The 13,390-nt window shown below is 36.5% G+C and overlaps 1 protein-coding gene across 1 annotated transcript; it reads right to left on the bottom strand.

The window, feature by feature from the left end:
- Nucleotides 1–2,807: 2,807 nt before the first annotated feature.
- On the bottom strand, nt 2,808–8,922 carry CSP8 (chemosensory protein 8). The gene is made up of 3 exons (XM_073086833.1): nt 8,816–8,922; nt 6,699–6,886; nt 2,808–3,886 (listed from the first exon to the last, which is right to left on the bottom strand). The coding sequence occupies exons 2-3, from the start codon at nt 6,883–6,885 to the stop codon at nt 3,699–3,701; spliced, it is 375 nt and encodes a 124-aa protein (XP_072942934.1). The 5' UTR covers nt 6,886; nt 8,816–8,922; the 3' UTR covers nt 2,808–3,698.
- Between the last annotated feature and the right edge of the window lie 4,468 nt (nt 8,923–13,390).

The following is a 13,390-nucleotide window of genomic DNA, read 5'->3' as shown; positions in this document are numbered from 1 at the left end:
GTGACAGTGGTGCCTCCCCAATCGAACCACATTGGTTCTTCCTTTTAAACTTCTTATTATAAAAAGATACTCAACCACAACAGTGGGACAAATAGAAAGATGATGATAAAATACTTACGTTTGTAGCTAGCAGCCAGAGAGCTACAGGGTTTCCTATCCATGTAGCAATCTAGATAGCTTTGCAGGGTGGGCGGATCAGCAAATATCGCGTCTATGTCGATGTAATCATTCTGTGTCTCGTAGTAGCGTGACTCCGCCACCACAAACCCTACCATCACGGTTAAGAGAAACACACACTTCATGTTTACCTAAAAATAAATTATAATTAAAATTTAACGAACGACGATTAGCATAGCGTTCGAAATAGAAATAAAATTCCCACTGGCTCTGTTGTGTTTGTTTATGAGAGTAAAAACAAATGTGCAGTCTACCGAATGTTAAGTGACCACTATAGCCCATGGACACTGTAATCAACCCCAGATAAGATTAACCAGAACACAACAGAACTAGAACACAACAGCTTAACATCTGTGGCCGACCTCCAGCAAAACTCTAACTTTATCTGGGGTTGATTACTAATGTCGATGGGCAGCAGTAGCCATTTATCATAAAGTGCATTCTCGTTTGCTGCTTTTGTATTACAAAAGGATTATCTCACCAATTGGATCCAAAACACATTAAAATTTGTTATAAGTAAATATTTTTTAAAAATTTCATGCAACAATAAAATCGTAATACGATACTTACAAACGTCAGATTCAACAGGCTTTAACAAAATACTTGTGCTAAAAAAGGTTCTATATATACCAAAACCTGACCAATATAAATAATGGTAAAATAATAAATAAAGGTACCTTCATAATTCTCGTGTTATTAAGCATTTTATCTGATTAAACTTTACATCATGTTTGTCAGAAACTGATATATGCTGATAAAACGAAGCTCATTAATGTTTCAAAGATTCCTTGTAATTACCGAATGCATATCGTTAAAAAATCAGTATGCCCGTTGACTTTAATCGTTGAATGTTTAGGTATGTTGTTTTTCATGACTTCGTCCATACATATGTATTTACATATACATATGGAATCCACTGTCCGACATAAGCCTTTATGGCGCCACTCCAACCGGTCCGGTTATGTTGTGTTATGTTTTGAAGGGTGTGACAAGGCATACTTTTCGAGGCATTCCAGATTAGTCTTCACTGGTAGTGGCATCTATGGTCGACTTTAGGTACGACGCTAGGTGGTAGAACCCTATGTGGTCCGACTCCGGCGGCACCACCTATTTCTGCTTAATAACAGTAGTGTTAGGCGCTGCTGTGTTCCGTTTTGAAGGGTGTGGTAATGGAGACATACTTTTCAGAGGCGTTCCAGTTTAGTCCTCAAGGGTAGCGGCGCATCTGTTGTCGACCTCAGGTAGGAATATCTTATCCCATTTGGGGTCGACTACAGATGTCCATGGGCGGCAGTAGCCACTTACCATCAGGTGGACTGCATGCTCATCTGCTACTCCTATATTATAAAAAAACGCTAATATTATCTAGAGTTGATTAAAGATGTCCATGGGCGCCAGAAGCCTTACCTTCTTACTTACCTTCAGGTGAACTGCATGCTTGTCTGTTACTCTAGTATTCATCATCATCATCATCAACCCCTTACTGTCCCACTGCTGGGCACGGGTCTCCTCTCAGAATGAGAAGGATTAGGCCATAGTCCACCGTGCTGGCCAAGTGCGTATTGGTAGACTTCACATACCTTTAAGATTTTTTTTTATATAAATCTCTCAGGTATGCAGGTTTCCTCAAGATGTTTTCCTTCACCGTTTAAGCAAGTGATAATTAATTTCTAATACGCACATAAATTTGAAAATCAGAGGTGCGTGCCTGGCATTTGAACCTCGGACCCCTCGATCGAGAGGCCGCGTTTCTTAACCACTAGGCTATCACTGCTTTTCCTATACTCTAGTATTATAATATAGTAGTTCATCAGATGGTAACTTGACTTACACATACATACATAAGATAAGTAAAATAAAATCGATCCTTCAAGACTACAATTTTTTCAATTTCTAATCGCACTTAGAATAAGTAGGTACAACTCAATATATCGCTGAAAATTCCAAATAAAATCATGTGCTTGATATGAAATAACAAAAAATAATATCTTATATTAAAATATTCAGTTCCTCATGAAAAAATACTTATTCAGATTAATTTAATTGACCTTTACAAATTAATATCAAAGTTCAGTATCAATCTACGCTAATTTTTATCATTTGTCGTATGTATTTTACTCTTATTTAATTTAATTTTTTACTCCTTAATATTATAACATTTTGTATGAAATAACTACAGTTGATGTCGCTGTTTATGTAGTTAATTGCTGTGAGTATATATTTTTAAGTTTTTGGTGTTTTGTATAAAAACGCAACCCTGTTACTATGCCTACTATATTTGTAGGTGTGCTCCTCTGTAACAAGGCTCTATCCCGTGATCCTTAAAAGATAGATACTTGAATTTTCTACACCTGAAGTGTGTAATACTATAGCCGCTATAAAACAAATAAATACTTAAAGTAAAAACGTTAATAATAAAACCATAAGAGAGAGAAACTGTTGATTAACAAATATAAAACAAAAAATAATTGGTAGTACGGACCCTTCGTTAGAAAGTTCGACTGGTACTTAGCTAATTATTTCTTACCATAATTTTAATTTATGTTTTCTGTATCGAATTTGAAAACCATGAGCGAGGATGAAGGCAGATTAGAATTAGGCAGAAACTTAAAATGTGAAATAAATGTAAATGTTAAGTAATTATTCTCTTTAATACTCTTTAATTTTAAGATTTCCATCCTAAAAAAGCATCACTGAAAAAAATGTGATAATGCTATAAAAATAAGAATTTGAAGGTGGTAGAACCCGTTGTGGTTCGAGTCCGGCAGCACCACCGCCACACTTATTTCTGCCTAATAACAGCAGTGTGCGTTGCTGTGTTCCGTTTTGAAGGGTGTAGTAAGGGAGACATACTTTTCCGAGGCGTTCCAGTTTAGTCCTCAGGGGTAGCGGCGCATCTGTGGCCGACCTCAGGTAGGAATATCTAATTCTATCGGGGGTTGATTACAGATGTCCATGGGCGGCAGTAGCCACTTACCATGAGGTTGACGGCATGCTCGTCTGCTACTCCTATATTATAAAAAAAAAATAGTTTCAAATTCTTTATTTTACGTAAACATATTTTAACATAACAAGCTTATCTTAACAGTGATGAAGTGTGATGTTAGCTGATTTGCAACATAAAAATCAGGTTATATCAACATTTTGGATGTTTACCATAATACCTATTGTGATGTTTAGCGAAATTCAACGTCCTCAACATTTTGGGGGTCAGTAACATCTGGCGACGTTCTGCATTTTGACAATAGATGGCACCACAATACTTTGATCTAGATCAATCCTTTAGCAATGATCGTGGGATTGGGTATAAATTATTATTAATATTCCAGTAATCTTAGTTCCAGTTCTAGTCAGGAAGTCAATGCTTCGCCGGTTTTAAAGAAGACCTCTTTTGCGCTTTTCTTGAGTAATCCCATGTCCCATATACAAAAAGGTTCCTTAGAAAACTTCGATACCGTGATTCAGGATCCTGTAGGTCGTGCAGCGCCATCTTTTGTCAAGTTGCGAAATCAAATGTATAGTTAATCAGTTGCAGCCAAAAACTTGTCGAAGGACTCTATGAACTCTCCATTAGGGTCTTCCTTCTTCACTATATCGTTCCAGATTTGGGGCTGCTTCTTCTGGAAGGCATGGACCACGATGCGGACCAGCTCACGTTGTTTGGGAGTGCATTTGGCACAGGAGGTCCTTAGCGCCTCAGGTATGATTTCTGGAAAGAATTAAAAGAAAATATTTTTAGAGATATTAAATTCTATTATAAATAAATACATACAAAGACAAATAGATAAAATAGTATACACAAACACCCAGACCCTGAACAGATATCTAAATTCCTTGCTCAGATATCTGTCTGGCCGGGGATCGAACCCGGAACTCTTTGCGCGTCAGACCGGTATGGTGACCACTCCGCCACGCGGGTTGACAAAACATCTGTAATGAACCTTAAATACGAAGGAAGTTATTTAAGGTCAGTCGCAGATGCGTTACTAGCCTTAAATTTGATTGTCTAGTTACCACTCTTCAAACCAGAACACAACAGCACTTAACAATATGAGTAACATGCAGCAAGTATTATGAGGTAGAAGTAATTTTAAGGTTATGCAAAACGTTAGACGTTGACAGCAGTGATAGCCTAGTGGTTAAGAAACACGGCCTCTCGATCGAGAGGTCTGAGGTTCAAATCCCCGGCTCTGATTTTTCAAAGTTATGTGCGTATTAGAAATTAATTATCACTTACTAAATGCTGAAGGAAAACATCGTGAGAAATCCTGCATACATGAGAGATTTATAAAAAAACATCTCAAAGGTATGTGAAGTCTACCAATACGCACTTGGCCAGCGCGGTGGACTATGTCCTAATCCTTTTCATTCTGAGAGGAGACCCGTGCCCAGCAGTGGGACAGTAATGGGTTGATGATGATGATAATGATGAAAACGTTAGTAACTCCTGAAAAAAATGATTTGCTAGAGACAAGCAGCATTTACTTGAGCATTTACAACGATATTTTTCAAAAATCGGTTAAGCCGTTTACCACAACATTAACAAAACAAATAACTAAAATGAATAGCTTTCAACAGACACTCAAAACAAATAAAAAACCCAGCCATTTTTTGTTTACAAAATGGATATAAAAGCTTCTAAAAAAAAAAAAACTTGTTTGCTGCATCACTAAGTGTATGTTGTCATGACTTTGTAATATATCCTTAAAGGTCAAAAGGCATAATTAATGTATAGAGATCGAGAAAATAAAAAGAAAAAGGATACTTATGTGTAGAATGATTAATAGCTACCTACTCGTATTTGTAGCCATTAAAAATAATTTTATATTTCCCGTATCTCTTGTGTATCGACTGCTCAAACTATATTTACGCGTGTAGAGACACCATTGAGTATGTGTGTTGTCTAAATAATACATAATATGTAACTCTGTATTCATCAACTACCCATTACTGTCCCACTGCTGGGCACGGGTCTCCTCTCAGAATGAGAAGGATTAGGCCATAGTCCACCGCGCTGGCCGAGTGCGTATTGGTAGATTTCACATACCTTTGAGATTTCTTTTTTTTTATAAATCTCAGGTATGCAGGTTTCCTCACGATGTTTTCCTTCGCCGTTTAGCAAGCGATAATTAATTTGTAATACGCACATAACTTTGAAAAATCAGAGGTATGTGCCTGAGATTTGAACCTCGGACCCCTCGATCGAGAGGCCGAGTATCTTAACCACTAGGCTATCACTGCTCTCTGTAATATCCAAAACTCTGTATTATCTGTAATTAAACCGTTTCGCCAATCATGGTGTTGTCGGGTTGCGGGCGGTCGTGTCATGTGACCCAACAAATAAATATTATGGAAGGACAGTTACATCTTTAATTTGACTCCCGACATCGTGCCTCAATATTGGTGACCCCGACGTGATGGGAGAATGGTGAACACCAGGATTATGTGTGTTGTTTACACGCGATATAAGGTTTTTATTGGCGCGATTTGGAGGTGGTAGAACCTTTTGTGGTTTGACTCCGGTGGCCCCACCGCCACACCTATTTCTGCCTAATAACAGCAGTGTTAGGCGCTGCTGTGTTCCGTTTTGAAGGATGTGGTATGGGAGACATACTTTTCCGAGGCGTTCCAGCTTAGTCCTCAGGGGTAGCGGCGCATCTGTGGCCGACCTCAGGTAGGAATATCTAATCCTATCGGGAGTTGATTATAGAAGTCCATGGGCGGCAGTAGCCACTTACCATCAGGTGGACTGCATGCTCGTCTGCTACTTCTATATTATTAAAAAAAAATAAAGAAATAAATAGACTTCTATCTGATATTCGTCATTAATTTTTTGATTAATATTATTTATAGTAGAATGCTCTAAGATTACGAACTACTGAGAGACGAGAGTACGAACGATGCCGTCTTTATGAACTTTGTGGAGTTAATAACGACGGCATCGTTCGTACTATTATTATTATATTAACTTGTATTAGAAATCCAATTTGATACTATTTATTTACAGCAATAATAATTTTATCAACTCTCCTTTACAATCATGTAAATTACTTTGTTTATTTCAAAATTGCTACAGCAAAAATGACAGGCGCTTGATAGTCAAACTTTATTTCTTTTTTGAGGACATTTTAAAATCTATTCATTAAAATCTATTTATCACAAAATATTACTAAGAACGATTCGATTAACCAAAAATGAACTGACCCCCAATTGACAGGCTAACTTTCATAGACTAGGCTATCACTGCTTCTACGATATCAATTAAATGAACGCTTTCTTAAGTCACAGCCTCACACTAGGAATTCCTGTATACCTGTGGATACCATGGACTCATGGTACCATGGACACAGACCCAGAAAGTATATTTAAATTCATCATTCAGATATCAGTTTGGCCGGGGATCGAACCCGGAATCCTTTGCACGTCAGACCGGTATGGTGACGGTTCCACTACGGATCCTCATTGATTTTAAAATGTAAAAGAGATAAATTGATTAAAGAAATATAAAAATATGTACATACTCCTAATGTTTTGTCCTTCTTGGGTGCAAGGTCCCTTGTGAGCGAAACAGTTTCCGTAGCTTGTCAAGAGGCGTTCATTTTCTGCGATCTCTTGCCCATTAAAGTTGTCGTATTTTGGGTTGTAGGTCTCCCCAGGGAAAGCTGCAGCTGCTGCCACCAACACGCATAATACTAGGACAGTTTTCATGCTGAAAAGAGATAAAAATTTACTGCGATATTTGTATAGGGAGCGTATACATGGCATACATATTTATAGGCGTAGCAGATGAGAATCCAGTCCACCTGATGGTAAGTGGCTACTACCGCCTATAGACATCTGCAATCAACCCCAGGTAACATTGGTAACACCAGGTAACCCCTGAACTCGGCCATAAAACTGCCTCAGGGGTGAGGACTAAGCTGGAATGCGTCGGTAAAGTATGTTTCCCTTAAAACCATAACACAACGCTTAACACTGCTGTTATTAAGCAGAAATAGGTGTGACGGTGGTGATGCCGGAGTTGTACCACAGAGGCTTCTACCAAGTTTAAAATATACATAACGTAGGGATCTAATTTAGAGATGTATAGAAAGAGAAAACAAGAGAGCGAACAAGATCATTTGTCTACATACTTTTAATGTAAAAGAAATCCAAAACTCTAACAAAGGTCTTCTAATTTCTCATAGATTAATAAATAAATTGGTATCCATAGCGCTCCTACGCGGAAACCAATCATGTACCTACCACCTATATGACTTATAACATTTATAAAAACCTTTCTGTCAATATTTACATATCAATATGATATGTAAATATTAACAGAAAGTATTTACTGTTCCTTAGTTGATTCCTAGACTGAAAATTATTTTCTACTTTTTAGTTGATTTTATCATAAATGCGTGTTTTTTAGTTTTTTGAACTTTTATTTTAGTTATAACAAAAAGCTAAACAAGCATTTGTATTGGCCATTGTTGGTAGCTACTAGTTGATGCTTTGGTGTTACTGAGGACTACGGTAGTATGCCTCGTGCGAGTCGTGGTCAACTCATTACTGTTCCACTGCTGAGCTACTGAACACGGGACCTCCTCTCAGAATGAGAGAGGGCTCAGAATGATCGCCAAGTTCGAATTGTTACACTTCACAAAACCATAACAACTTTTTTTGTTTCTAGGGTGCAGGTTTCCTTCCAATGCTTTTCTTAAATGCTTGACTTAAAATACGCACATAACTAAAAAATTGGAGGCATGCCCAGGACTCGAACCCACGATTGAGTGGCTAAGTTTCTTACCAGGCTACCACTACTTTTTTAAGCACATAGCAACGCAACAGACGTTTTTATTAACGCTTATATAAATCTAATAAAATGGTAATCATAGACTTTTGTGCTATCTTAAAAGCTGTTTCGAGCAAATAAGTGACGTTGACAGTTGTAACATAATAATAACATGTGTGGAATATTCATATGTCCTATATTTGTATATTTATGTTTCAATTGTTGCAAATTTTGAATATTAAAATCAGAAGAAATACCTACATCACAAATATTGGCAACTAATTATAAAAAAAGAAACATTGCAAATTCCGACAATGATTATTTGAATCTTATTAGTCTACGAATAACTTGTTTAATCATAATGTGATCAAAAGAATTATCATAAAAACACTTGGCTGCTTAAGAATACCTATAGCCTCTGCATAATTTAGACGAATCCAACGCCACCTCATATTTTAAAGTCCTTTAAGCCGCTTGGGGTGCACAGCTTGCCAAGAAATGAGATATACATACATTTGAAGGTAGAACCCTTTGTGGTTCGACCCCATTACCCTTCGCAGTCGGGCAAAAAAATACCACATTTAACCAACATGGGTAGAAATGGATCCCATGTACCACCATCACCAAAAATCCAATAAACCGTTATTGATTCCACTGGTACAGTCCACGCCAAACTGCAAGTCCACTCTGAAGCTATTGCAACCAGGTAGTCATACAATTTACTATGGCGAAGCGATTCATTTCTATATTCAGAGCGGACTATCAGTTTTACGCCGACTATACCAAAACTCGTTTCAAACTAAAGGTTTCTCTATATTTAGATATCTATTGATCCCTATAATTATATAATGGAGTGCAACTTACATTGAAAGCTACTCCGATCCCAGCTATTACAACACTGACTTATTCGTCATCTAACAATCTTTTATATGATGTTACATGACCACACGAAATGGTCAGCAAACTTAGTGAATCTATACGATGGACGCAGGGCTGCCGATGTTTCTAAGGTTATGCATTTATTTCTAAAAAGAAACATTTGTGTCTATATTTTAAAAGAAGCAAATGAGTACCAGCCTATTTGTTGATGGTCGCTGCCGTCCATGGCCATTTGTCATCTTTGCCAGATAAATAAATAAATGTAGAAACCTACCTTAAATTGGCCACAGTTGCGTTGCTACCTTTGAAAGAATCTATAAGAATTGTATACCTAAAAATCTCTTACCTTACCCTTTTCCACACCCTTAAGAAATAGATGTGGCACTGGTGCTTCCTGAGTCGCATCATGAAAGGCTCTATTGCCGTTATGCGGTAATAAGTATAACGAAGATGTCATCAGAGTGTTTCCAATTCATGCCACTCTGTAACTACTAATGGTGGTAGAACTCTTAAGTCACTTTCTAAAACTCCTATTTCGAATACGTTGTAATCGTAGTGTGTAATCGTAGTAATCATTCGTCTCTTTCAAGACTTCCGACTTGAGAATAGCAACATATCTGTTATCGATATCAACTAACACTCCAGTTTTATATAAATATTTTTATTAAATGTCCTCGGAGATAATGTCCTAATTAAAAAGTAGGCAAGCGTCATTAATATCAATAATATCCTATGCACACAAAATAAAACAAATTAATCTTACAAAAAACCACATCAATTTACATGTGCATTAATTTACATTTGTAGTAAAACCACGATCTTAAATTTTTTTATCAACCTCCAAACATTTTAAAATATATTTTTTCATGGATTAGTATTTGACAGCCCTGATCTAGCGCAAACATTGCAGCTCAGCAAATCAACGCGCGCTGACGTGATTTACAAAAAATCAAAATACGCGAATGAAACGTGTAAACAGAATTATATAGATGGCATACAGGGTTAGCTCGGACGTGATAATTGCTTAATTCAATACCTGGGAGCTCGAAATAACAACTTATGTATGCAGTCCAAAAAAGTAGCTGCTATTGCATGGAATAGTAGCGTTTGTCAGTGACTTGGGGCGCGGAAATCATAATATAGGTAACTGTATACCGCCTTAGGGTTGATTTTCCAAAAACCCTGAAAACTTGTTTCATTATTCCTCAAAATTCCGCAAAATAGTCAGTTTCATAGAGCTTGCTTTAAAATTGACGGATTTTCAAACAGGTTTTTGACCCGTCGGGGTGAAGTATCATAAAATCCTTCTGTAGTGGTTGCCTTATAATCGACCTCAGATAGGACTGCAATCCAATCTAGGGTTAGGTATAAATGTCCATAGACAGCAACGATCACGTAATATCGGATAGACTTCGTGCTCATTTTACTACTTCTATTATAAAATTTAATCTATATATAAAATTCTATATATAAAAATAATAACTACAATAACCTTCATATCCAAGTTGATCTACTTAATTTAAGTTAATGTCTTGATTAGAATCTAGATTTATTTCTTAATGCTAAGCTAAGTCCGCCACACTATGGCAAACATTAATTTAATTAATTGTGGTCTAACTAGTATAATGCAAGTGTCCTACACGGGTATTTCAATTAAAATAAGAGCAATCGTTTATTTTTATGCTGTTCTTAACTCATTCGTCCTCCGGTAATACTAAAATTCGTGACTCCTTGCAGCATTTTTCGCTAATCCTTATAGTTTCGGATTTGGCCCTGAAGGCCCATTTGAGGGATTCACCCTGTATATACAGGGTGAATTTTTCAAACGGGCCTTCAGGGCCAAATCCGAAACTATAAGGATTAGCGAAAAATGCTGAAAGGAGTTACGAGGCCGATTTTGATAAAAACTAAAACTGCATTATTACTTTTTTAAAATAACTTTTTCCCTAGCCGGGAATCGAACGATTTCATTTTGGAAAAAAAATACACCCTCTATATTATTCCACTATCTGATAGTGTTGCTTATAAGGGTCAAAATCTGCGAAGTAATAATAAATGACAAACCAAAAGAAAAGCCGCAATTTTAAGAAAATACGTATTTTTTCATATTAATTTGGCAGTTAAGTTCCCGCCATTCATCAATTTAAACATTTCGCGTATTAACATTTTTTTTGGCTCAATGTTTCAAATCATTCGAAACGGACATTTTGATCTTGCAGGAATTAATATTTTTATGTCCGACTTAACTAAGATTTTTCGAAGGTTATTTTTAGGACCATTATAAAAGATTTAACTTGCTATGGATGGAGTTTCGTTTAATACAGATGTAAAGTTGACAATTTGCGAGAATGACTTTTTCGAGTAAAATTCGAGTGATTAATAAACAAAGAGATATAGAAAATCATATTTAACGTTAAAAACGAAGTTGTAAATAACAAACAATAAGAATTTACTATTTAATCAGTAATCTATTTTTATTAAAAAAAACAAATCTTGAAAACGGCGGTGACTTATTTGCCAAACTATTACTTTTTCATACTAAGCCGTATATCATGGTCATATCATCGAATAATTAGTTGATTAACCAACAAATTCTTCAATTATATGACTTATCTATGTTTCTAAAGAATTATACATAAATCATTTGTTATTAATAATCCTTAAGGATTAGTATGCCAGTGTATGGAAAAAAATGTATTTTTTTCAAAATTTTCCTTTTCCTTTAATTTGTCACATGACATTACTTTCCAGAATTTGTTCCTTATAAGCGACACTATCAGATAGTGGAATAATATAGAGGTGTCATTTTTTTCAAAACGAACTCGTTCGATTCCCGGCTAAGGAAAAAAAATTTTTAAAAAAGTAATGATGCAGTTTTAGTTTTTATCAAAATCGGCCTCGTAACTCCTTTCAGCATTTTTCGCTAATCCTTATAGTTTCGGATTTGGCGCTGAAGGCCCGTTTTAAAAATTCACCCTGTATATAGGTATTTGTATATATTTTTCCTTTGTAACCACTAGGTTTACAATAAAGTTTAAATAAATATCACTAGAAAATATATTATTAATAACTGATAAAAATTAAACGCTTTCTACAAACAGCCTCACGCTAGGATTTTCTATGTCGTAGGTGACTTAAACACAACAAAGACGGCTACACAAATACAAAACAGATATCTTAATTCATCATATCTGCCTGACCGGGGATTGAACTTGGAACCCTTTGCACATCAGACCGGTATGGTGATCGTTCCTCCACCGGTAGTCATTACATTAAGTAGGTAATGCAAAAGTAGGAAAAATTTTGCTTCCAAAAAACTATCATGATTCATGACTGTCTTTCCGTACTGTTTCCTAGAATTTATGATTATACTAGTAAGCCGGTTTTACGTCGTACTATAACAAATGTAAAAATAGCGCCACCTATCGATGTAAACCATCATATTTAAGCTGGAACTAACCATAGTCATCAAAACCTTGAGGAGATTGTATTTTTCAAGTAAAATCCACATAGATGTTACTTTAACGTTTTAATATTGTAAATCGAACATACAGTTTTTTGTTATTTTGAACCACATAGGCAAAGCCAAATTTAGTTTAACTTCATATATAGAGTTCAATGTACTTTTGGACTACAATATTTTTTTATATATTGTGATCTAAAACCAGGCAATAAAGCAGGAAAATGGCGTGTGGGAATGTTTGTACCTCAAAATACGAGTAAGATAGGCATTTTAATTTCCAGTTATCCTTCTAAAAGATTCTCTACTCGCAAAACGGTATAATGTATTATATTAAAATGGGAACGAATACTTTAAATGCATTTAATTTTAACATAAAATACATGTTCTATTTTTTGTTTTGCCCAAAAACTATATATTTACGAGTATATTATGTAGCTAGATGGCAACTAATTATGTCGAATTTATTTATAGGACAAAACTCCAAAATTAAGATGGAGTAAAGCGATTTCTTATGCCGTGTCCACGCTTGGCATTTTCCGCCAATTTCAAACATTTGGCTTGAAAAGTTTTGCTACAAAAGCTTGCAAACCTACACAAACCATGTCAAACTATCTATTCACACATTTGTTTTTGTGATAGTGTGATAACCATGCGGACGTGGAATTAAAAGTTACATAAACTATAGTATTTATGGAGGTTGTAGGGCTACGGTATCCCCTGCCTGTCGTAAGAGGCGAGTTGAGGGCGGCAAGAGTGGGAGCTCGAACCGCCCGGCTAGCGACCATGGGAAGGACAGCGGTATGTGTGGTCGCATTCCGTCGTATACACCAGACGGTGTGGTGATACAAACTCACCTGGGCGGAGCCCGACGGGGCAGTGCGCTGAGAGGACTCCGGTCGCGTTCCTTTGGATATCCCGGAGTCCTCTACGCAGCGCGGAGGACGGCCACCGGGGGGGGTTTTAGTGCGGTAAAAGTCCCACATAACCCCGTGTCGCTCCCACGGCACCGGGTACCTTTTGAAGTTTTCCCCCTCGAGAAAAAAAAATGAATGAAGATGCATTTTATTTACAGAATTACAAATGAATTTTGACTCATT

Source organism: Epargyreus clarus, unplaced genomic scaffold (genome assembly GCF_041222505.1).
Source record: "Epargyreus clarus isolate Ecla_fem2 unplaced genomic scaffold, WU_Ecla_fem_2.2 ptg000024l, whole genome shotgun sequence".
Lineage (NCBI taxonomy): Eukaryota > Metazoa > Arthropoda > Insecta > Lepidoptera > Hesperiidae > Epargyreus > Epargyreus clarus.
This window is presented reverse-complemented; position numbering and strand designations above follow the sequence as displayed.